At 40.5% G+C, this 23,842-nt stretch overlaps 1 protein-coding gene and 1 pseudogene across 10 annotated transcripts in view; both read left to right on the top strand.

Moving 5' to 3' along the window:
- Positions 1–23,842, top strand: part of TXNDC16 (thioredoxin domain containing 16) — a 116,060-nt gene that overhangs the window by 18,869 nt on the left and 73,349 nt on the right. Inside the window, exon 1 of one of the 10 annotated variants that reach the window (XM_034648463.1) lies at positions 9,390–9,485. The exons of the other annotated variants lie outside the window; for them this stretch is intronic. Within the exon in view, the coding sequence (XP_034504354.1) occupies positions 9,439–9,485 (47 nt within the window). The 5' untranslated portion in view covers positions 9,390–9,438. Of the gene's footprint in view, positions 1–9,389; positions 9,486–23,842 lie in introns of those variants that run through there. 10 annotated transcript variants of the gene reach the window in all.
- LOC105242059 lies at positions 13,979–22,335 on the top strand (annotated as a pseudogene).

The raw sequence follows: 23,842 nt of genomic DNA, 5'->3' as shown, positions 1-23,842 counted from the left end.
TATAAAAGTAGAGGACACAATCACATGGTCATAGTATTGCTTTTGCTTTTGAATATAACTGTGGAGTAAGGATTTTTACCAGGTAAAAAGCTCATCTTTGCTCTTCTCACTGGGATTTTTAAAATGTCTGGCATGCTTCTCACCCCAGCCTGATTTTTCTGGAGTCTGTATGTCTGTGCCTACTCAGTAGGTGCAGAAACAGTGCAAATAGTCCCAGCACACATCTTAGTGCTTACTGAGAGAGAGACAGAGACAGAGACACTAAATTTAACTTAGCTGGCATGGAATCTTGAGGCCTGGGATTTAGGCATGTGGAGTCCATTCTTGCAATATCCCCCTGAATGAAGTCTGGTTTCCTCTTCGGTGACACAGCTAGAAGCTACGATTTCATTAGGGACACAAGTTTACATGGACTTTTCCAGTTTACTGTTGTGTTAGGACTGCTGGCTATTAAGACCTTTGCTGACATTGAGTATCTTTGTTTTCTGCTTGGCTTCCCTCTTCCTTCTCCTCTTGGACTGGATTCCCATAAAAATTGGGTAAAAGTTAAATGACAGGAAACTCTAAACTTACAGGTGAAAAGTTGTGGTTATCACTTTGCAAATGGATACTTTCAAATGTTCCAGTACTTATATATAAATGAAAAGATTTTAGAAATCCCTGACAACCAGGGAGCCTAAGGCCTATGGACTAAGAAGCCAGTTGTAAAGAGTGAATGGTGGCTTTTCGGAGAGGAATTCCAAAGAGCTGATATGGCCTCTATTCTCTAGGAATTTAGTGTTTTGTTACATAGACGGGTACAGAAACAGAAAATATTATGTAGTAAGTAAATTGGTAGCAATTTATCTGCATGAGGGCTGAAGGATCCACAGCATAGGGAAGAGTTACTTGTGTCTAGAATGAAGGTGGATATTTGTTAAGAAGGCTTCCTGGTGGAGGTGGAACTTGGGATGAATCTTAAAGGATAAGTGGTAGTTTGCTTGTGAATAAACAGAAGGTGGGGAAAGCAGGGAAACTGTGAACAAAGGTATGAAGGTTAGAATACTTTGGAGGGGGGCAGTTTTTTAAAAAAATAAATTTTTAAAAAGATTTCATTTATTTTTTTGAGAGAGAACAGGGGGAGGGGCAGAGGGAGAAGCAGACTCCCTGCTGAGTAGGAAACCCAACGTGGGGCTTGATCACAGGACCCTGGGATCATGACCTGAGCCGAAGGCAGATGCTTAACCGACTGAGCCACCCAGGCGCCCCATGGAGGGGGGCAGTTTTTACGGGAGTATGAAATGTGAAGCAGGAGATGAGAGCAGAAAAGTAGGTGTGGGGGTCAGATGATGGGATCTTTGTTTGCCATGTGAAGAAGTTGAGGCTTTAGGGTAGCCACTGAAGGGTGAGCAGTTTAGCTCCAAGCCAGAATCCTTGTGTGACCTGTGAGTCCTGACCATAGGCAATTGCAGTCTTTGTCTGGCAGGCCTCATAGGGGATAGGTGCCCTGCCCACACCACACTGGGTACATGCCCAGTGCATTGTGTTTTCTAGAGAAAATTGAGGTCCAAGACTCAGGCACCTAGGCCAGATATACTTATATGTAACCTGTATTTTTTAGCCCAAGTGTCTCCATTGAGAGGCCTCATTATCAGGGACCTTGACTGATAACCATGAGGGGAAAAAAATATCTTTCAATCTGTCATCCTGCTTTTATGTGCTAAAACCATCAATTTGAAATATTCAATGCCTGGCAAGCAGTTTCTCTCTCCTGTACTCTTTTGCAGTTGCATACTATTCATTGACATGGACCTGAAGTGCTATTTGGAATCTTTTGCCCATTTTTCTATCATGTTTGAACTTTATTAACTTCTACGTACTTTTTTTTTAAAAGATTTATTTTGGAGAGAGAGTGCAAGTGAGTGGGGGGAGGGGCAGTAGGAGAGAATCTTCAAGAAGACTCCCCACTGAGCAGGGAGTCTGTCTCATGACCCATGAGGTCATGGCCTAAGCCGAAATCAAGAATTGGAGGCTTATCATGCTGAGTCACCCAGACTCCGCTAGATACTTTCTTTATATGAAGGAGACACTACATTTCCCTCCAAGTTTGTCATTTATCATCTGAATTTCCCTATTCTTTTTATTTATTTTTTAGATTTTATTTATTTGATAGAGAGTGCACATGCATGAGAGGGGAATGGGCAGAGGGAGAGCTCACATAGACTTCACGCTGAGCGCAGAGCCCCATGCGCGGCTTGACCTCATGACCCTGAGTTCATGACCTGAGTTGAAATGGAGTCGGATGCTTAACCAGTTGAACCACGGAGGCGCACCTGAACTTACCTTTTCTTTAAAAAATTATCTGGTCAAATTTATCTTATCTCTTCTGAATTATAGGTTTTAAGTTTCACTGTGGGCTCCTTTATGCCATTGTTTCAAAGGAATTTACCCATTTAAAAAAATAATAGATTTTGTTTATTTATTACATATTTGCAGTTTTTTAAATTTATTTTCAAGTTTTTATTTAAATTCTAGTTAACATACAGTGTAATTATTAGTTTCAGGTGTAGGTTTTAATGATTCATCACTTACATATAACACCCAGTGCTCATCACAGCAAGTGCCCTCCTTAATGCCCATCACCCATTTAGCCCATCCCCGGCCCACCTCCCTCCATCAATCCTTAGTTTGTTCTCTATACTTAAAGGCCTGTTTTATGGTTTGGCTCTCCCCCCTCCCCCTGCCCCCATTCATTTGTTTTGTTTCTTAAATTCCACATATGAGTGAGATCATGTGACATTTGTCTTTTTCTGACTGACTTATTTTGCTTAGCATAATATACTCTGGGTCCATCCACGTTGTTGCAAATGGCAAGATTTCATTCTTTTTGATGACTGAGTAATATTCCATTATATATATATATATATACACACATGCACACACACACGCCACATCTTTACCCATTCTTCAGTTGATAGACATTTGGGTTCTTTCCATAATTTGCCTGTTGTTAATAATGCTGCCATAAACATTGGGGTGCATGTATCCCTTAAAATCAGTATTTTTTATCCTTTGGGTAAATACCTAGTAATGCAATTGCTGAATCCTAGAGTAGTTCTATTTGTGAGGAACCTCTATACTGTTTTCCAGAGTGGCCACACCAGTTTACATTCCCACCAACAGTGCAAGAAGGTTCCTCTTTCCCTGCATCCTCACCAACATCTGTTGTTTCCTGCATTGTTAATTTTAGCCATTCTGAGGTGGTATCTTATTGTAGTTTTGATGTGTATTTCTCTGATGATGAGTGATGTTGAGCATCTTTTCATGTGTCTGTTAGCCATCTAGATGTCTTCTTTGAAAAAATGTCTGTTCATGTCTTCTGCCCATTTCTTAACTGGGTTATTTGTTTTTTGGGTGTTGAGTTTAAGGTCTTTATAGATTTTATTTTATTTATTTTTTTTAAAGATTTTATTTATAGATTTTAGATGATAACTTTTTATCAGATATGTCATTTGCAAATATCTTCTCCCATTCCAAAGGCTACCTTTTAGTTTTGTTGATTGTTTCTGTCTCTGCGCAGAGTTTTTATCTTGATCAAGTCCCAGTAGCTCATTTTTGCTTTTCTTTCCCTTGCCTCTGGAGACTTATGTAGTAGGAAGTTGCTATGGCTGATGTCAAAGAGATTAGTGCCTACGTTCTCCTCTAGTATTTTGATGGTTACCTATCTCAAATTTAGGTCTTTCATCCATTTTGAATTTATTTTTGTGTATGGTATAAGAAAGTGGTCTAGTTTCATTTTTCTGCATGTTGCCGTCCAGTTTTCCCAACACCATTTGTTGAAGAGACTGTCCTTTTTCCATTGGATATTCTTTCCTGCTTTGTTGAAGATTAGTTGACCATTAGGTTGTGGGTCCATTTTTGGGTTTTCTATTCTGTTCCTTTGATTTATGTGTCTGTTTTCATGCCAGTACCATACTGTTGTGATGACTGCAGCTTAGTAATATAACTTGAAGTTCAGAATTATGATGTCTCCAGCTTTGCTTTGCTTTTTCAAGGTTACTTTGCCTATTTGGGGTCTTTTGTGGTTCCATACACATTTTAGGATTGTTTGTTCTAGTTCTGTGAAAAATGCTGGTGGTATTTTGACAGGGATTGTATTAAATGTGTAGATTGTTTTGGGTAATATAGATGTTTCAACAATATTTGTTCTTCTAACCCATGAGCATGGAATGTTTTTTCCTTTACTTTCTGTCCTCTCTTAATGTCTTTCATAAGTGTCCTATGGTTTTCAGAGTACAGCTCTTTTACATTTTTGGTTAGGTTTATTCCTAAGTATCTTATTGTTTTTGGTGCAGTTGTAAATGGGATCAATTCCTTGATTTCTCTGCTTCTTCTTTATTGGTGTATAGAAATGTAACAGATTTCTGTGCATTGACTTTGTATCCTGTGACTTTGCTGAATTTGTGTATTAGTTCTTGCAATTTTTTGCTGGAGTCTTCAGGTTTTCTACATAGAGTGTCATGTTGTCTGCAAATAGTGAGTTTGACTTCTTCCTTACCAATTTGGATGCTTTTTTTTTTTTTAAATAAAGATTTTATTTATTTATTTGACAGAGACAGCAAGAGAGGGAACACAAGCAGGGGCAGTGGGAGAGGGAGAAGCAGGCTTCCCGTTGAGCAGGGAGCCCAATGCGGGGCTTGATTTCAGGACCCTGGGATCATGACCTGAGCCGTAGGCAGACACTTAATGACGGAGCCACCCAGGTGTCCCTATATACTTCCTGCTTAAGACCCTTTTGCTGTTTTCCAAAGGTTTTGGACCATTGTCTTTCATTTTCATTTTTTTCCATGTATTTTAAAAAATTTCTTCTTTAATTTCCTGCTTGACTGATTAATTCTTTATTTTTTTTTCTTTTTAAGTAGAGTCCAAAGCAGGGCTTGAACTCATGACTGTGAGATCAAGACCTGAGCTGAGATCAAGAGTTGGATGCTTAATTGACTGAGCCACCTAGGCTCCCTTACCCGTTCATTCTTTAGTAGAATGTTCTTTAGCTTCCATATGTTTGTGGTCTTTCCAGTTTTTTTTTTCTTCTGGTTGACTTCAAATTTCATAGCATTGTGATCAGAAAATATGTATAGTATGATCTTAGTCTTTTTGTACTTGTTGAGGCCTGATTTGTGACCTAGTACATGATCTATTCTGGAGAAGGTCCCATGTGCACTTGAAGAGAATGTGTATTCTGCTGCTCTGGTCTGAGATGTTGTGAATATATCTGTTATGTCCATGTGGTCTAGTGTCTTCAAAGCCATCATTTCCTTGTTGATTTTCTGCTTAGATCGTCTGTCCATTGATGTAAGTGGGGTGTTAAAGTACCCTGCTGTATTAGATTATTATTAATCAGTTCCTTTATGTTTGTTATTAATTATTTTATATATGTGGGTGCTCCCAAGTTGGGGGCATAAATATTTACAATTGTTAGATCATCTTGTTGGATAGATCCCTTTATTATGACGTAGTGCTCTTTTTCATCTCTTGTTATAGTGTTTGGTTTAAAATCTAGTTTGTCTATACAAGTATGGCTACTCTGCCTTTCTTTCAACATCTATTTGCATGATAAATAGTTCTCCATCCCCTCACTTTCAGTCAACAGGTGTCATTAGGTCTAAAATGAGTCTCTTGTAAGCAGCAAAGAGATCGGTCTTATTTTAAAATCCATTTTGACACCCTGTGTCTTTTGATTGGAGCATTTAGTCCGTTTACATTCAGAGTGATTATTGATAGATTTGAATTTAGTGCCATTTTATTACTTGTTTGTTGTTGTTTCTGGAGATTTTCTTTGTTCCTTTCTAGTCTTTGTCACTTTTGATCATTCTTTCCCACTCAAAAAGTCTCCTTTAATATTTCTTGCAGAACTGGTTTAGTGGTCATGAACTCCTTTTGTTTGTCTGGGAAACTCTTTATCTCTCCTTCTGTTCTGAATGACAGCCTTGCAGGATAGAACATTTTTGGCTGTATATTTTTCCCATTCAGCATGTTGAATATATCATGCCACGCTTTTCTTGCCTGCCAAGTTTCTGTGGAGAGATCTGTTGCTAACCTTACTTGTCTTCCCTTGTTTGTTAGGGACTTCTTTTGTCTTGCTTCATTTAGGATTTTTTACTTATATCTATATTTTGCAAATTTTACTATCATGTGTCTTGGTGTTAGCCTGCTTTTGTTGATTTTGATGGTGGTTCTCTGTGCCTCCTGGATTTGGATATCTGTTTCCTTTACCAGATTGGGAAGTTTTCAGCTGTAATTTCCTGAAATAAATCTTCTGCCCTCTTTCCCCTCTTCTTCTGGGACTCCTATGATACAAATGTTATTATGCTTTATGGAGTCGCTGACTTATGGGGGCGCCTGGTGGCTCAGTCAGTTAAGCATCTGCCTTCGGCTCGGGTCACGATCCCAGGGTCCTGGGATTGAGCCCCACATTGGGCTCCTTGCTCAGTGGAGAGCCTGCTTCTCCCTCTTTCTCTGCTGCTCCCCCTGCTTGTGCTCTCTCTCTCTGTCAAATAAATAATAAAAAATCTTAAAAAAAATGGTTTAATGAAGAAGAAATCCTATACTGTCCAGGGCCTGGCACTTCAGGAAGTGTTTCAGAGTGTGCACTCTGCTGCTGTGTGTTTTGGCACCTCTTTTCCTCAGGTCAGTCCTCTTCAGAATTTCTCCTTGCCTGCAGTGATGAGTGTTTGGACCTTGGCCAGAGTGTGGCGAGTTTTAACTAGTTGTATTCTGGACTGTTAAAAGAGACCTGATGCTGTTTCCACCAGAGCTGAAGGTTTGCAGAACCTTACGGTTAGTGGATGTGGTACGTGGGGGATGGGAGGTTGCGCGGGTCTTCTTGAGGAGGGGCCCACCATGCTGGTTCTCAGGCACACTTGCCCAAGAAAGCAGCACCAGCAGAGCACGGGGGGTAGGGCTTGGTATAAGCTGTTTAGGCTGCCACTGTTGGATCTATGGTTCATTTGAGTTATTCTTGTGAAAGTGTAAAGCCAGTGTCTAATTTCATTTGTTTGCATGTGGGTGTCCAGTTGTTTTAGCTATCCTTTCTTCATTAAATTGCTTTTTCTCCTTTGTCAAAGATGAGATTCTATTTGTGTGGGTGTATTTCTTCTCTTAATGTTTTAATGGTTTCAGTTTTAAACATAAGTTTGGAATTTAACTAGTGTAGGAATGGATTTAGCTCTGTAGTAGCCAGATAGCTACACAGTTGTCAATACAACTGAGATTAGTGATCTCATCACTATTCAAGGCATTACCTTTTATACTAAACTCTCATGTATATATATTTGTATCTATTTTTGGACTGTTTCATATGTGTATATATAATATATAATATATACATACTAGTAACATTGCTTTAATTATTGAGGCTTTATAATATGAAGGTCCAGGCCCTTCATATTTCTGTTTTTAGAATTGCTTATTCTGTTTACATATGACATTTAAAATTGGCTTGTCCAGGGGCGCCTGGGTGGCTCGGTTGGTTAAGTGTCTGCCTTCAGCTCAGATAATGATCCCATGGTCCTGGGATCAGGCCCCACATTGGGCTGCTTCTCCCTCTCCTGCCCACTTGTGCTCTCTCTCGTTATCTCTGTCACTATCTGTCTCTCTCTCTCAAATAAATAAGTAAAATCTTTAAAAAAAATAAAATTTGCTTGTCTAGTTTCTTCCTCTCCCTGACTAAATCCTACTGGCATTAAATTTATAAATTATTTTAGGGCAATTGACATCTTTATAATGAATCTTCCTATCCTGGAACCTGGTGTCTTTCCATTTGTTCAGCTTTTCTTTTGTGACCTCCAGTAGAGTTTTAATGCTTTCCTGATTTATGACTGGACACTTAAATGTATTCTTTTATTTCATTGTCTTCTAGCATATACATTGATATTTCGTGTGTGTATGTATGTATAGTATATGCGTATGTGAAAGATAGAAGTATAATATATAATTATAATTATATGTATTAAGTTTATGCCCTTTGACCTTACTGAATTTTTATTATTTTAAAGACTGGAAAAACAAAGTAGTTAGATTACAGTATCACTATCTTTATTGTAGAATGCATGAGAAATATAGAAAGCCATGAAAAACTCACCTAAAATTCTTTATAATCCCATTACCCAGAGCTAAACAGTTATTTTTGTTTATATCCGTAAGCTTTTTCCTAAGACACCGTTATTTGATATTAAATGTATACATGAGAGCTTTGTCTTTTTTCTAAGACACCGTTATCTGATACTAAATATATATATGAGCTGTATGTGTGTGTATATATATGTATATATATGTAGTGTGTGTGTGTATATATATATATATAATATAATATAGTAGGTATATAGTTATATATGAATAATTCTTCTAGGTTTAAATTAAGCATTTTATTAGGCAATAAACTGATGAGCCAAAGCTTACTGGCGTTTATTCAAATATGTTAATTTCAATTAACTTGTCAGTTATTTGTAACTCAAATCCACTTCTTAGCCTTATAATCAAGAAGAAATATTTGTAGATAATATTTAGATTGTTTTTGTATTTCTCAAAATACTTGTATATGTACTTAAAACTTATATTTGAGAAATTGCTTTATTTGGCTTGCTTTTTAAAAATGTTTAAACCCATGCTATAATTTTTTTCTTCAAAGCATTTGAATTTGTTCTTTATGTAGAATGTTTTCATTGAGATCAGTGATCTGCAATTATATTTGAACTTTGCTTCTTTGGCAACAGAAAAGATCAAGGTTTTAGCTAACTTTTATTCTCTGAATATAGGAAAATTGTGTTTAGGAAAAAGATTAAGTCACTAAAAATCTAAGAATAGCACATATAAAGTTAAGGTAAGTTTTATGCAAAATATTTAAAGAATCATCTATTTTTGGAACATTACGGCCAGTTAAGTAGTGTTTTTTGGTAAGGTATTCAAAATACTCCTAAAATATCATTGATTAAAAATACACTGACTTACTGATCTATTAAAATTTTTCTACAGTGTGGTATCTGGGTGGCTCAGTCAGTTTAGCCTTTGACTATTGATTTTGGCTCAGGTCATGGTTTCAGGGTTGAGCCCCATGTTGGGCTCTGTGCTGTGTGTGGAGCCTGCTTAAGAGTCTCTCTTTCCCTCTCCCCTGCCCCTACTTGTGCACGTGTGTGCAGGAACGCACGTGTGTGCATGCATGTTCACTTGCTTGCTCTCTCAAAAAAATTTTTTTTTCTCGCACTGATATTTCAGGATATATTAAGTGAAATAAACGAAGTGTTTAGAGTATAGCACAATACCATGTACGTAAGACAGCAGATATTAAGTCTAGATCTTTAAAGGGTCTCTGATGTTACCCTACTTGTATATCTAATTGCAGAAACACCAGGGCTTTGAATCAGAAGTCAATCCACACAGCAGTGACAGCAGTCCCAGGATAGCATGGTAGTACTATGTCCCCCTTACCCAGTTCTCCACAGAGCAACAAGGTGAGAGCCATATGCTTATACCTGGACTTACAGCAAAGTTTGGGGAAGGAGAACTCAGAAATTATGAATCTCTGAGCTTCTTCTTTTATTAGAGAGAGAGAGAGAGAGCTAGAGCGCACAAGGATGGGAAGGGGGAGAGGAAGAGGAAGAAGCAGAAGCAGGCTCCCTGCTGATGTGGGGCTCGATCCCAGGATCCTGGGATCATGACCTGAGCTGAAAGCAGACACCCAGGGGCCCATGAATCTCTGAGCTTCTAAAGGAGCTGACACATCTGATCTTTCTTTCTAGAGGTAGAGTGCTCAGCTTATTTATTTTATTTTTTTTCTGACAATAAACAGATCCTCTCTGGGGCAGGAGAAGATCTCTGCTCCTAAATTTAACTCTTTGGCTCCAGGGAGGATAGGAAAGGTTTTATTGCTCCCTGAATGGGAGCTGATGGCTTCGGAGTAAGGAGGCAAGCTTAGGAGGTGCAGAGGAGACAGTCTCCAATGTTATGTCATGCTAGGTTTCGTCTATAGGAGACTTGGACAAGTACACTGAGAAATCCAGGGAGGACTGTCTTGTAACAGAGACATATATAAATACATGTTTATGGCTTATATGTATTTGGAATACATACTTAAGTTTCACAGGAAACTAATAATGTTGGTTTACAGGAATGGAGTGGGAAAACTGGGATTGGGGGAGGGTGTTCTAGGTAGACTCTTTTAACTCTTCAACTCAAAAGTACTTTGTGCTTTCAACCATATGGAAATTGTTACCAATTTGCAAAATAAATAAAATTTAAATTAAAATGAGAATTGGGATTTATAGTCTAAAAGTTCTTTGCCCAGTTTTCTAAAATTACATAGTTAAAACCGGTGGAATTGAGTGGTTTGGTAACCATATGAGGAAAATTTTACTTCTAGCTTCTGGATGAAAAAGGGTAATATTTAGAAAAAGAAAGTTAAAAGAGCAACTAATCTTTATTTGTTGATTGAGAATATCATATATCTAACCAGGGTGAGACAGGTCAGGTAGAGGTATAGGAGATTAAGGCACTGTAATCTCAAATATGGATCGGAAAGTTGTATGATATATGAAGAAGTCAGGATTTACTGAGGATTTGAGTCCCCATTCCTTATTTACCATAGTGTGATCTGAGCAATTTATCTTTTCTGATTGCTAGTTTTCCTCATTTTTAATGTTACAACTGCAACCTCATGAGATTGTTGTGAAGATTAAATAAGGAATGCCTGTGAAAATAAATTGTGGGTTTTAGCCAGTACCGTACAAGTGTTGGTTGCTTTTTTCTGTGTAAATGCAGGAAGTCTCCTCTTGCAATTAAGAAAAAAAAGGAATCCAAATTCAGATATCTACCTGTGGTTCTGTTTCACACACAGCACTAACAGAAGTGAGTTCATGTGAGTTCATGCTCTGATAGTTGCTGTGATACTTGTCATGAGGTAGCTGTTGTGAAGAAAGACCATTCTTGCAGGCATTGTTGATTCCTAGAGACCATCAAATGGTGCAAAAAGGAAATATTATCCAGGACTACAAGAAGCAATGAAATCTCGTGAACTCTTCATTAAGGTGTGGTACTTGGTATTCTTGTGACAGTGTTCTGTCACAAAGTGGTTTCTTTCCTTTTAAATTAAACGTACTACTCATAATAATATGAACTTCAAATATTATAGGAGTTATTTTCAACTATCATAATTTCTGCTAATATTTTGTTCTTTAACACATTATTGCCAAGCCAGGCTATTGAGTCTCAGGGTGACTTTGTTGTAGAAACTCTGGAAAAAGCTACTCTTAGAAGTGTCTTCCTCTAAGCTCCTACACTGCACCCATGCCGGTCCTTTCTTAATAGGTTTGGGCTATTGCTTATTCTTTTATCTGTGTCAGGTTTGTTAATCCACAATGTTGTCAGGTAGGTTCCTGTTTGATAGTGACATGTTTTTTACTGGGAAATTATAATAAAAAATTACTTTCTTGGATTTGAATTCCTCACAGCTCTATGTTAACTGGTAGAAGTGATTATTTCCCCATACGGTGCCCTTTTATACCAAGTTCTTATAACAGTGCCTAGCACCATGCATGACATGTATTAGGTGTTCATAAAATATTGGATTAATGGATGAATGAATTTGGAAGCTTCACTCTTTGGTCGTTAAAAATAGGAGAAGCAGAAATCCTTTCATGGGGCGCCTGGGTGGCACAGCGGTTAAGCGTCTGCCTTCGGCTCAGGGCGTGATCCCAGCATTATGGGATCGAGCCCCATGTCAGGCTCCTCCGCTGGGAGCCTGCTTCTTCTTCTCCCACTCTCCCTGCTTGTGTTCCCTCTCTCGCTGGCTGTCTCTATCTCTGTCTAATAAATAAATAAAATCTTTAAAAAAAAAAAAGAAATCCTTTCATGTTATAAGCCTGCAAGATTGTTTCTGGTGATAAAATTTTATAAGGAGTAAGCTAGTAGGAGAATATACAATACATGACAAAAAGAATAAGACCAGTATTTGTGAATTTGTTATTACTTGTGCTCTCCATTTATATTTCAGAAGTAGCTTCTGTTTGTTATTTTAACTGTATTAATTTAGAAAATGCTTAATAAATGTTTTAGGCTATTTCATTTTATATGTGGATCTGCCCAGTCACAATGTAATTAACTTAGATAAAAGTAATTTGTTCCTCTCCCTGTGTTGTTTTTCTCCTTCCCCTCCCCTCTCTTTTTTCCTTCCTTTCTTTTGAAAAAAAAAAAAAAAATTTTTTTTTTTTTTTGGTCATAGGGATTTGGTATTTCAAAATAGAAGGTAACATTTCCTTTTTACCGGGTATTTCAGGAATAATGACAGAAACATAATGTAAAAATAGTCTTTTTTTCTGAAAAAAGGCTGAACAGCCTGCTGCTCCAAAAGCAGGGTCAAGTAGACTCTTTAGTTTCCTTCTTTCTCTTTTTTTCTCTTCCTCCCTCCTTTTCCTTCTCCTTCTCCTTCCTTCCTTCCTTCCTTCCTTCCTTCCTTCCTTCCTTCCTTCCTTCCTTCCTTCTTTCCTTCCTTCCTTTTTGACACCCATTCTTTCTGGGCCATATTATAATGGTTGTGATAGGAGGGTCTCAGGAAAAGCATGCCAAGGAAAGGGAGGGCCTTTCTGGGGCAGGAAGAGCTTCCAGGCCAGAGCAGCTCCAGGCTGTTTCAACCCATCATTAAAAAAGAAAATGCCAAGACAGACTTTTCCTTTTACCCATTTCTGTCAGTATTTCTCCTCTTTGTGACTTGAGTAAAGGAGCACAGGCTTGTGAATGGATCCTAGAGAACCCTAGATGTCCTCATATTCTAGAAATTAACATTAAAATGTATTAAAGTTAGGAAGCCACTGGGAACAATCACAGAGATCATTAGATTATGAATGTCATTAGTTTTGGTTATTATTACCTCATGGATAATGACTACTTAATGAGCTTTGGGACATTAGGCAAAGTAACCTCTCTAAGCCCCATGACCTTATCTCTAAAATGGAGTTAATGATAGTACTGATCTCAGATGGTTGCTATGAAAATTAAGCAAGACTGAGTCCATTTCTGAGTGTTTTGTTATAAGCCTCAAAATCTGGGTCTGACTGGCTTAAGCAGAAAAGGATTTGGAGTGGATATAGGAAATCTCAGGCTCGCTAGGAAATCTCAGGCTCACTAGAAGGGCTGGAGAACTGGACTCAGAGTTAATACGGTTCTAAATTATAGTCGAAAGCATGATACACAACTAATCTGGGGATGACTACTGCATTAGTGCTGAGTGTCAGATGGGACAGCTTGCCTCACCTGCGCTGGGGCTGTCATCGACACTGTTGTCATTCCTGCTTTTAAAGCTGACTATTGCTCTACTGCTTCTTGAAATAATTCTGTTCTGTCCCTTATTCTTTACATCACTGGCTCCTGATCCAGAATGTCAGGCAAGTGATTCTGGGTCATATGGCCATGCTTTGCAGCAGGGAGCCTAGAAGAGCAAATTTATGGTATTATTAGTTTTTGTGGGGGAGGGGGAAATTGGGATCTGCCCACTGTGAAAAAATAGAAAACTGGAAATCCCCAAAGCAAAAAAAAGTTCAGAGCTGGGCAGTCCCCAAACTGATAAAATTGCCGCTTCCGTAGAGTGCTTTGCACTATGCCTGATATGTGGTAGGAGCCCCCCGCAAACATTGGCTTTGTTAATTTATATTTGCCAGTTTTATTGAGAAACAGGTTTAGGGAGATTTGTACTCCCAGATACGATTTTTGCAGCAAATGGATTAGAGCTGCTAGAGCAATAAAGATAAATGGGCGGATGTAATTTCCAAGCCTAGAATTTACATGGTAGTCCAATTCAGTTCACTACATGTCCTCTCCCTCTGGATTGAAATATTTCAAGGGTAATTCTGGACAGGGTACCCAAAATGTATAAGGAGCAACCAACCCAGATTGCCACTGAGACTCCCTGTCATTCATTAGTTGCCCTCCTTTTCACCTGGTTTCCCATTTATGCATGATCAGTAATAGACATACTTTAGAAAGTTCTGGACTCAGTGTCAGAAGACCTGGATTTGATCTCAGCTCTACCCGTGACTACTACTATGATCTGGACAGGTTACATAATCCCTGTGTGTATAATGAAGAATATTTAGATTGGATACAATCAGCTGGAGTCTGGCGTGCAACTCTTCTTTTTTTTTTTAATGATTTTTTTTATTATATTATGTTAATCACCATACAGCACATCCCCGGATTCCGATGCAAAGTTCGATGCTTCATTAGTTGCGTATAACACCCAGTGCACCATGCAATACGTGCCCTCCTTACTACCCATCACCAGTCTATCCCATTCCCCCACCCACTCCCCTCTGAAGTCTTCAGTTTGTTTCTCATAGTCCATAGTCTCTCATGTTTCATTCCCCCTTCTGATTACCCCCCTTTTCTTTATCCCTTTCTTCCCCTACCGATCATCCTAGTTCTTATGTTCCATAGATGAGAGAAATCATATGATAATTGTCTTTCTCTGCTTGACTTATTTCACTTAGCATTATCTCCTCCAGTGCCGTCCATGTTGCAGCAAATGTTGAGAATTCGTTCTTTCTGATAGCTGAGTAATATTCCATTGTATATATGGACCACAGCTTCTTAATCCAGTCATCTGTTGAAGGGCATCTCGGCTCCTTCCATGATTTGGCTATTGTGGACAATGCAGCTATGAACATTGGGGTGCATATGGCCCTTCTCTTTACTACGTCTGTATCTTTGGGGTAAACACCCAGTAGTGCAATGGCTGGGTCATAGGGTAGTTCAATTTTTAACTTTTTAAGGGACCTCCACACTGTTTTCCAGAGTGGCTGTACCAACTTGCATTCCCACCAACAATGTAGGAGGGATCCCCTTTCTCCACATCCTCTCCAACAATTGTTGTTTCTTGCCTTGTCTATCTTTGCCATTCTAACTGGCGTAAGGTGGTATCTCAGTGTGGTTTTGATTTGAATTTCCCTGATGGCTAATGATTTTGAACATTTTTTCATGTGTCTGTTAGCCATTTGTATGTCTTCATTGGAAAAGTGTCTGTTCATATCTTCTGCCCATTTTATGATTTGTTTATTTGTTTCTCGTGTATTGAGTTTGAGAAGTTCTTTGTAGATCTTGGATACCAGTCCTTTATCTGTGGTGTCCTTTGCAAATATATTCTCCCATTCCGTGGGCTGTCTCTTAGTTTTTTTGACTGTTTCCTTGGCTGTGCAGAAGCTCTTTATCCTGATAAAGTCCCATAAGTTCATTTTATCTTTTATTTCTCTTGCCTTTGGAGATGTGTCGTGAAAAAGGTTGCTCTGGCCGATGTCATAGAAGTTGTTGCCTATGTTCTCCTCTAGAATTTTGATGGATTCCTGTCTCACATTGAGGTCTTTCATCCATTTGGAGTTTATTTTTGTGTATGGTGTGAGAGAGTGGTCAAGTTTCATTCTTTTGCATGTAGCTGTCCAATTTTCCCAGCACCATTTATTGAAGAGACTGTCTTTTTTCCACCGGATGTTTTTTCCTGCTTTATCAAAGATTAGTTGCCCAAAGAGCCGAGGGTCCATTTCTGGGTTCTCTATTCTGTTCCATTGGTCGATGTGTCTGTTTTTGTGCCAGTACCATGCTGTCTTTGTGATCACAGCTTTGTAGTACAGCTCGAAATCCGGCATTGTGATGCCCCCAGCTTTGTTTTTCCTTTTCAACAGTTCCTTGGAGATTCGGGGCCTTTTCTGGTTCCATACAAATTTAAGGACTATTTGTTCCAGTTCTTTGAAAAATGTCCTCGGTATTTTGATCGGGATAGCATTGAAAGTGTAGATTGCTCTGGGTAGTATGGACATTTTAACTATGTTAATTCTTCCAATCCATGAGCATGGAATATTTTTCCATCTTTTTATGTCTTCCTCAATATCTTTCAAAAGTGATCTATAGTTTCTAGCATATAGGTCCTTTACGTCTCTGGTTAAGTTAATTCCAAGGTAACGCATGGTTTTTGGTGTTATTGTAAATGGGATGGATTCCCTAATTTCTCTTTCTTCAGTCTCGTTATTCGTGTATAGAAATGCAACTGATTTCTGGGCATTGATTTTGTATCCTGCCACCTTACTGAATTGTTCTATAACTTCTAATAGTTTGGGAGTGGATTCCTTTGGGTTTTCCATATAGAGTATCATGTCATCTGCAAAGAGAGACAGTTTGACTTCTTCTTTGCCGATTTGGATACCTTTGATCCCTTTTTGTCTTCTGATTGCTGTTGCAAGGACTTCTAGTACTATGTTGAATAATAGTGGCGAGAGTGGGCATCCTTGTCGTGTTCCTGATCTTAAGGGAAAGGCTTCCAGCTTTTCCCCATTGAGAATAATGCTTGCAGTAGGCTTTTCATAGATGGCTTTTATGAGATTGAGAAATGTACCCTCTATTCCTACACTCTGAAGGGTTTTAATCAGGAAAGGATGCTGTATTTTGTCAAATGCTTTTTCTGCATCAATTGAGAGGATCATATGGTTCTTGAGTCTTTTCTTGTTGATATGATGTATCACATTGATTGATTTGCGAGTGTTGAACCATGCTTGCATCCCAGGTATGAATCCCACTTGGTCATGATGGATAATCCTTTTAATGTACTGTTGGATTCTATTAGCAAGGATCTTGTTGAGGATTTTGGCATCCATATTCATTAGAGAAATCGGTCTGTAATTCTCCTTTTTGAGGGGGTCTTTGCCTGGTTTGGGGATCAAGGTAATATTAGCCTCATAGAATGAGTTTGGTAGCTTTCCTTCTGTTTCTATTTTTTGAAATAGCTTTAGGAGAATAGGTATTATTTCTTCTTTGAATGTTTGGTAGAATTCCCCAGGAAAACCGTCTGGGCCTGGAGTTTTATTATTTGGAAGGTTGTTTATCACTGACTCAATTTCTTCATAGTTAATTGGCCTATTTAAGAAATCTATTTCTTCCTGTTTCAGTCTTGGTAGTTTATAGGTTTCCAGGAAGGCCTCCATCTCTTCCAGATTGTTTAGTTTTTTGGCATATAGCTGTTGATAAAAGTTTCTAATAATCCTTGCAATTTCAATGGTGCTGGTCGTGACCTCTCCCTTTTCAGTCATAATTTTAATAATCTCAGTCCTTTCTCTTTGTTTTTGGACAAGTTTTGCCAGTGGTCTATCAATTTTATGGATTCTCTCAAAGAACCAGCTTCTAGTCCTGTTGATCTGCTCTACTGTGGTTCTGGTCTCTAATTCATTGATTTCTGCTCTAATCTTGGTCAACTCCTTCCTTGTCAGTGGGTTAGGCCTGTCCCTCTGTTGCTGTTCCAGTTTCTTGAGGTGAGAATATAGAAACTGCATTTTAGATTTTTCTATTCTTTTGAGTGAGGCTTGGATGGCTATGTATTTCCCCCTTAGGACTGCCTTTGCAGTATCCCATAGGTTTTGGACCGTTGTGTATTCATTCTCGTTGGTCTCCATAAATTGTTTAATTTGTTTTTTGATTTCCTGGTTTATCGAGTCATTCTTGAGCAGGATGGTTCTTAGCCTCCAAGTGTTTGAGTTTCTTCCAGGTTTTTCCTTGTGGTTGAGTTCCAATTTCAGAGCGTTGTGGTCTGAGAATATGCAGGGGATAATTTCAATCTTTTGGTATTGGCTGAGACCTGTTTTGTGTCCCAGAGCATGATCTATTCTTGAGAATGTTCCATGGGCATTTGAATAGAATGAGTATTCTTTGGTTCTGGGGTGTAGTGTTCTATATATATCTATGAGGTCCAACTCGTCGAGTATGGCATTCAAAGCCTTTGATTCTTTGCTTAGTTTTTGCCAGGGTGTTCTGTCTATTTCTGATAGTGGGGTGTTGAGGTCCCCTACTATTACTGTGTTCTTATCTATATGTCTCTTTATTTTGGTTAAGAGTTGGCTTGTGTATCTTGCTGCTCCCCTGTTGGGGGCATATATATTAATAATTGTCATATCCACTTGTTGAATACTTCCTTTAAGAATAATATAGTGCCCTTCTGTATCTCTCTCTATGGCCTCTAGTTTAAAATCCAGTCTATCTGATATGAGAATTGCTACTCCAGCTTTCTTTTGAGGTCCATTTGCGTGGAAGATGGTACTCCATCCCCTTACTCTAAGTCTGAATGCATCTTTGGGTTCAAAATGAGTCTCTTGTAGACAGCAAATGGATGGGTCATGTCTTTTTATCCAATCTGCAACCCTGTGGCGTTTTATGGGAGAGTTTAAGCCATTTAGATTGATAGAGATTATTGACAGATATGATTTTAATGATGCCATTTCTCTTTAAAGTCTTTGTATCGGTTGTGACTTGCTGCTCTGTATCACTCTTGGGGCCTTTTTACCTTTATAGAGCCCCCCTTAATATCTCCTGTAGGGCTGGTTTCGTGGTTACGAAATTGGTTAATGATTGGCGATTTTGGAACGTCTTTATTTCTCCATCAATTCTGAATGACAGCTTTGCTGGATAAAGGATCCTTGGCTGCATGTTTTTCTCTGAAAGAGCTTTAAAAATGCCCCCCCAAGCCTTTCTCTCATTCCAGGTCTCTGTAGACAGGTCTGACGTAATCCTGATACCTTTGCCTTGGTACGTGAGAAATTTCTTTGCCCTGGCCGCTTTCAATACTGTATCCTTGGATCTAATATTTGCGAATTGCACTATGACATGCCGTGGCGTAGGTTTGTCCTGGTTGAGCTTGGATGGGGTCCTCTCTGCCTCTTGGACACGAATGCTTGTTTCCCTTGCTAGATTAGGGAAGTTTTCAGCTACAATTTGTTCAAATATCTCTTCTAGACCTCTGTTTTTCTCCACCCCTTCAGGGATGCCGATGATTCTGACATTGGATCGTTTCATAGAGTCAGTAATCTCCCGTAATCTACATTCGTGGGCGTGGATTTTTTTAAGACCAGCTTCTATTTTCGTTTTTTCTTCTACTAACCCATCCTCCAATTCGCTAACGCGTTCCTCTGCCTCGGTGACCCTGGCCGTCAGAGCCTCTAGTTTTGACTGTATTTGGCCCATAGAATTTTTAATTTCTGTCAGATTCGCTCTCATTTCTGCCCTTAGGGATTCTATATTCTCAGCAACGCTTTCTCTGATGCTTTTTTCAAGTTTACTCATCATCTTGACCATTGTTGCTCTGAATTCCATTTCTGATAATTGGGATACATCCATATGTATTAATTCTGTGGCCGAGGCCAATTCTGTGGCAGAGGCCACAGACTCATTATCTTTTCTTTGCTGGGGGGGACTTCTCCTTCTCGTCATTCTGATGAAGAGAGATTGCAGGGTTGTCCAGAGCCCAAGTGTTGACTGGGACCCAGGCCGTGCGCCCTTGTTTTATAGAGATCTTAGGGATGTGGGCTTCTTCCTTAAAGAGTTTATTTATTTATTTGAGAGAGAGAGAGACAGTCAGCAAGAAAGGGAACCCAAGCAGAGGAGTGGGAGAGGAAGAAGCAGGTTCCCGGTGGAGAAGCCCGATGAGGGACTCCTTACGGAGCGTTGTGATCACACCCTAATCCGAAGACAGGTGCTTGGTGACTGCGCCACTCAGGCGCTCCGGGTTGTGGGCTTCTTGATTTTTCAGCCTGCCTTCTGGGGGAGGGGCCTGCCTGCCGGTACTCAGAAAACCCTGTTTGGGTAGAGTCTCTGTGTCCCTTGCGAGGGGGGATGGGGATGGGCACCCTGTGAGCCGGTATTTCCGGGCTTTTGTTCTCTGGCGGCTTTCCCTGGCGGTTTGCTATGCCTCTTCTGAGAGAGCAGCAGCGGCTGAAATTCAGCCTCTGTCTCAGAACAGAGGGATCGCGGATCGTTCTCCACTGATGTTCTGGCCACTTTAACTCTGTTTCTGTTGGTGCTGCTCAACCCTGCAGCATCCCGGGCTGTGCGCCCTACACCCGGCGTCTCAGCCCTCACTTCCAGGGCCGGCGCGTCTCTGTCCTTTGTGTTTCCAACCCCGCCAGCCACGAGTCGCCAGCCGCCCCGCGCGGGCTCCCGGAGCTCCCCGTCTCAGTCTGGTGTCTCGCGGGTGCTGACCGCGAGTCCGCCTGCTCCCCCGTGCAGGTGGNTGCTCCCCCGTGCAGGTGGCCCTCCAGCCGCCAGCCGCCCCGCGCACGCTCCCGGAGCTCCCGGTCTCAGCCTCGATCCAGTGAGCACACCGGAGCTCCGGAGCTCCGTGAGATGCTTGGTGGCGCACACTCCCGGCTCACGGACTCAGTCTGCTGTTTCCAGAGTGCGGGTCCGCGGTCCACCCTGCGCGCGCGCTCCTGGAGCTCGCATTCTAAGTCCGCTGTCTCTCGGGTGCCGTCCGTGAGTCCGCCTGCTCCCCCGTGCAGGTGGCCCGCCAACCGCCAGCCGTCCCGCGTGCGCTCCCGGAGCTCCCGTTCTCAGTCTGCTGTCTCAAGCGTGCGGGTCCGCAGTCTGTCCGCTCCCTCGTGCAGGTGGCTACCGCTTCCCGGCGCCCTGACACGGCGGCTCCCTCCCCCTTCTGTTTATTCCGATATCTGTGCATGGTTTCACGGCTCCCCGCTTCGTACCTTGATACTCAGCGCTGGAGATGTTCGTTTGTAGAGATCCAGATGTATCTTCCTGCGTCTCAGGCTGATTCCGTGGATGTTCCTGCTGGTCTGGTACCTATCCAGCTCAACTCAGGGACCGGCTGAAAAAGGGGTCCCCTACTCCTCCGCCATCTTGACTACTACCTGGCGTGCAACTCTTCTGCTGACTTGTTCAAGCTCACCAAGCTGCACCTGGAACACACAGACTGCGTCAACGTGAATTCCGCCCACTTCCCCTGCCTCATCTCCCTGCACTCCCTCTGTCTGAAGAGGGACAGGGTGGCCATTGTGGTTAGCTTGCTGGACTGGGTTTGGAACCTGGAGAAATTGGACCTGTTGGGCAATAAGATCAAGTACATGGAGCCCCGTGTGTTTGAGACCCTCCTGCACCTGCAGTCTCTGCAGCTGGACTCCAGCTACCTCACCTGTGTTGAGCCTTGGATCCTCAACTCTTGGAAATCACTGACGAGCATCATCCGGGCCAGGAACTTATGGGACTGTGGGTGCAATGTGTGCAGTCTGGCCTCATGGCTCTGCAGCTTCCAGGGGTGCTATGATGACGAATCACGGTGCTCCAGCCAGGAGTATGTGCAGGGGTGCGCGAAGACATCCTAGATGCCTTGTACACCTTCCACCTGTATGGATGAGGCTGAGGATGAGGCTGAGTCCACCAGGGCCATCTGCTCTGGGCCGTTTCAACCACAGTGACCTGGGGCTCCCAGCCTGTCCAGCCACCATGCTTGCCGAAGGCAGGGAGGGGCAGCTCGATGGCACGCTGGAGCGGCTACTGTGGCTCTCCCCAGCAGTGAGCATGCTGAGAACACCATGCAGATCTACAAGGGGGTCACAGGTACCATGGCCCTCATCTTCCCCTGCCTCATCTTGGTCCTGGTGCTCTCTGTCTCCTAGAAGTGTTTCTTAGCCAGCCTCAGGCAGCTCAGACAGTGCTTTGTCATGCAGAACAGAAAGTGAAAGCAGAAATGGACCATGCATCAGATGGCTGCCATGTCTGCCCAGGAATACTACGTTGATTACAAACTGAACCACATGGATGACCCTGGTGGTCGTCAGTGAGTATGGATGCTGTACCTGCCTCCAGCAGCCAGCAAGGGAATGCGAGGTGTGATTGTCCCAGCGGAACTCAACCCATGTGCTATTAAGTAGGTCTGGGCAGCCCGGGCGACCTGCCAGCGCCAGGCTGGGGTCTCCTTGTCTGTGCTCTGATACGCTCCTTGACTGAAACTGTAAGGGATATCTCAACAGGAAGATCTGTCTATATTGAGAAATCTGAGTGTGTAAAAAGGTACCAATCATTGATTTTTTTTTTTGTAAACGAAAATGTTTAAAATAAAATAGTATTTACAGTTTTTACCAAAAAAATATTTAAATAATACCATTGAGGATTTAAATGAAAACGTGAAAATATCTAGCAAATAGTACTGCTTGGTAAATATTTCTTTAAAAACAGAACAGGACCCTTGGGAATTATAGAAGATTAAGTTTTACATTTCTTTTTAAAAAATTGAAGAAATCTATAATGTATAGGTCAATATGTAAGCCATATAATTTAGGGCACCTATTTCAGGGTATCCATGAAGTCACAGTAGTTTTATAATAATACTAAGACATTATTTGCCTTTTTCATTTTCATTCTTTTATGAATTCAGTTTCCAGAGGCTGTATGATGTATTGTGTGATGTCACAACAGATTGCATGAAGAAGCAGATATAAGAATCCAGCTGTCTTCTATTTAGCCCAAATATTAAAGAAATTTGCAAAAATATAAAACAATGCCACTCTTATCACCAAATTTTTCTTTTGGAAAATTTAGTTATTTTTAAATACAGTGTTAATACGCAATAGTGTTTATTTTTTAAAAAATTAACAAATATTTTTAGGTTGCTGTCTTAATTTCTATTTTGGTAACTATAAATGTAACCTACATAAACAAAAGCTCTTTGAGGAGCTCAGTGATTTTTAAAGGTACAAAAGGATCTTGAGACCAAAAAGTTTAAGAACTGTTGTATTCTCAGAAAGTGCCATGCTTTCCACAAGAGGAAACTATGGTTGACTAATTTATTGGAGACAGTTTGCTAGAAGTCTATGGACTTGGAACAAATTTTTTAGCCTAAAACACACACACACACACACACACACACACACACACACACACACACACACACACGGGGGATTAAGTAGAATGAGTTGTTAGGTATAGATAATTTACATAGAAGTAGAAAATTTAAAAATAAATTCTTTTGGATGAAGAACTATGATTGATTAGTCTGATTTACAGATTGAAAAGATGATTTGGAAGAATTATGGTCAGGTGGAAAGATCATTGAATTAGGAATGAAGAGACCTGTTTTATGTTCTGTTCCTGACTCCTCAATTCTGTAAATGTATTTTTGAGTAAGTAAGCTCTTCTGTTTTGGATTTGCATTTCTTCAAATGAATGAGAATAAATAATTCCCATCCTGCTTTTTCTTTCATTCATTCAACAAATATTTATTGATTACTTACAGTGTACGAGGCTCTATTCTAAGTTATGGATGTAGTGATTAAAATATGCAAATTTTAAAAATATGCAAATGTAAAAAAATACCTCCCTGATTCAGGAAGGTAAAAGTTTAATAAGAGTTGCAGGGACAAACAAGTAAATAAATATATAAGCAATTACAAATTGTGATAAGTGCTAGAAGGGATCAAATAGTGTGAAATTAAAGAGAAAAATGCTACAGACCTAATTACAGAGGACCAAAGGGTAGGTTTCTCTGAGGCAGTGATGTCTTAACTGAGACCAGATATATGAGAAGGAGCAGAGGGAATCGTTTTCAGCAAAGAGAACTGTGTGCTCAAAGGCCTTGAGGTGTGCCCTAAAGTATGGGAGACAAGAGGAATGGTAAAACAAAACGGAGAAGTAGATAATGCAGAGCCTTGCATGCTGTGGGGGAAAAGCCTTCAATTTAGATGTGTAAAGGACTCAAATATGTTCAAGGCTGAGAGATGTTTAAGGGATTATTGGGCCAGAGTAGGATGTTAGTGAATACAACTTAAATACTTTAAGGTAGTTGTGATGGAGAAGGAGCACTATTTCTCACAACTGTTCCTGGTTGATGTTCTCAGGTATAGAAAAATGATTGTGAGAGTGATTATAATTCAGTATTAAAATGCTTAGGTTCTGGGGTGCCTGGGTGGCTCAGTCGGTTAAGTGTCTGCCTTCCACCCAGGTCATGATCCCAGGGTCCTAGGATGGAGTCTCGCCTTGGGTGCCTGCTCAGCAGTGAGTCGGC

This window comes from Ailuropoda melanoleuca, chromosome 20, assembly GCF_002007445.2.
Source record: "Ailuropoda melanoleuca isolate Jingjing chromosome 20, ASM200744v2, whole genome shotgun sequence".
Taxonomy (NCBI): Eukaryota; Metazoa; Chordata; class Mammalia; order Carnivora; family Ursidae; genus Ailuropoda; species Ailuropoda melanoleuca.
Note: the sequence above shows the minus strand (reverse complement) of the source record. Positions and strands in the feature narration are given on the sequence as shown.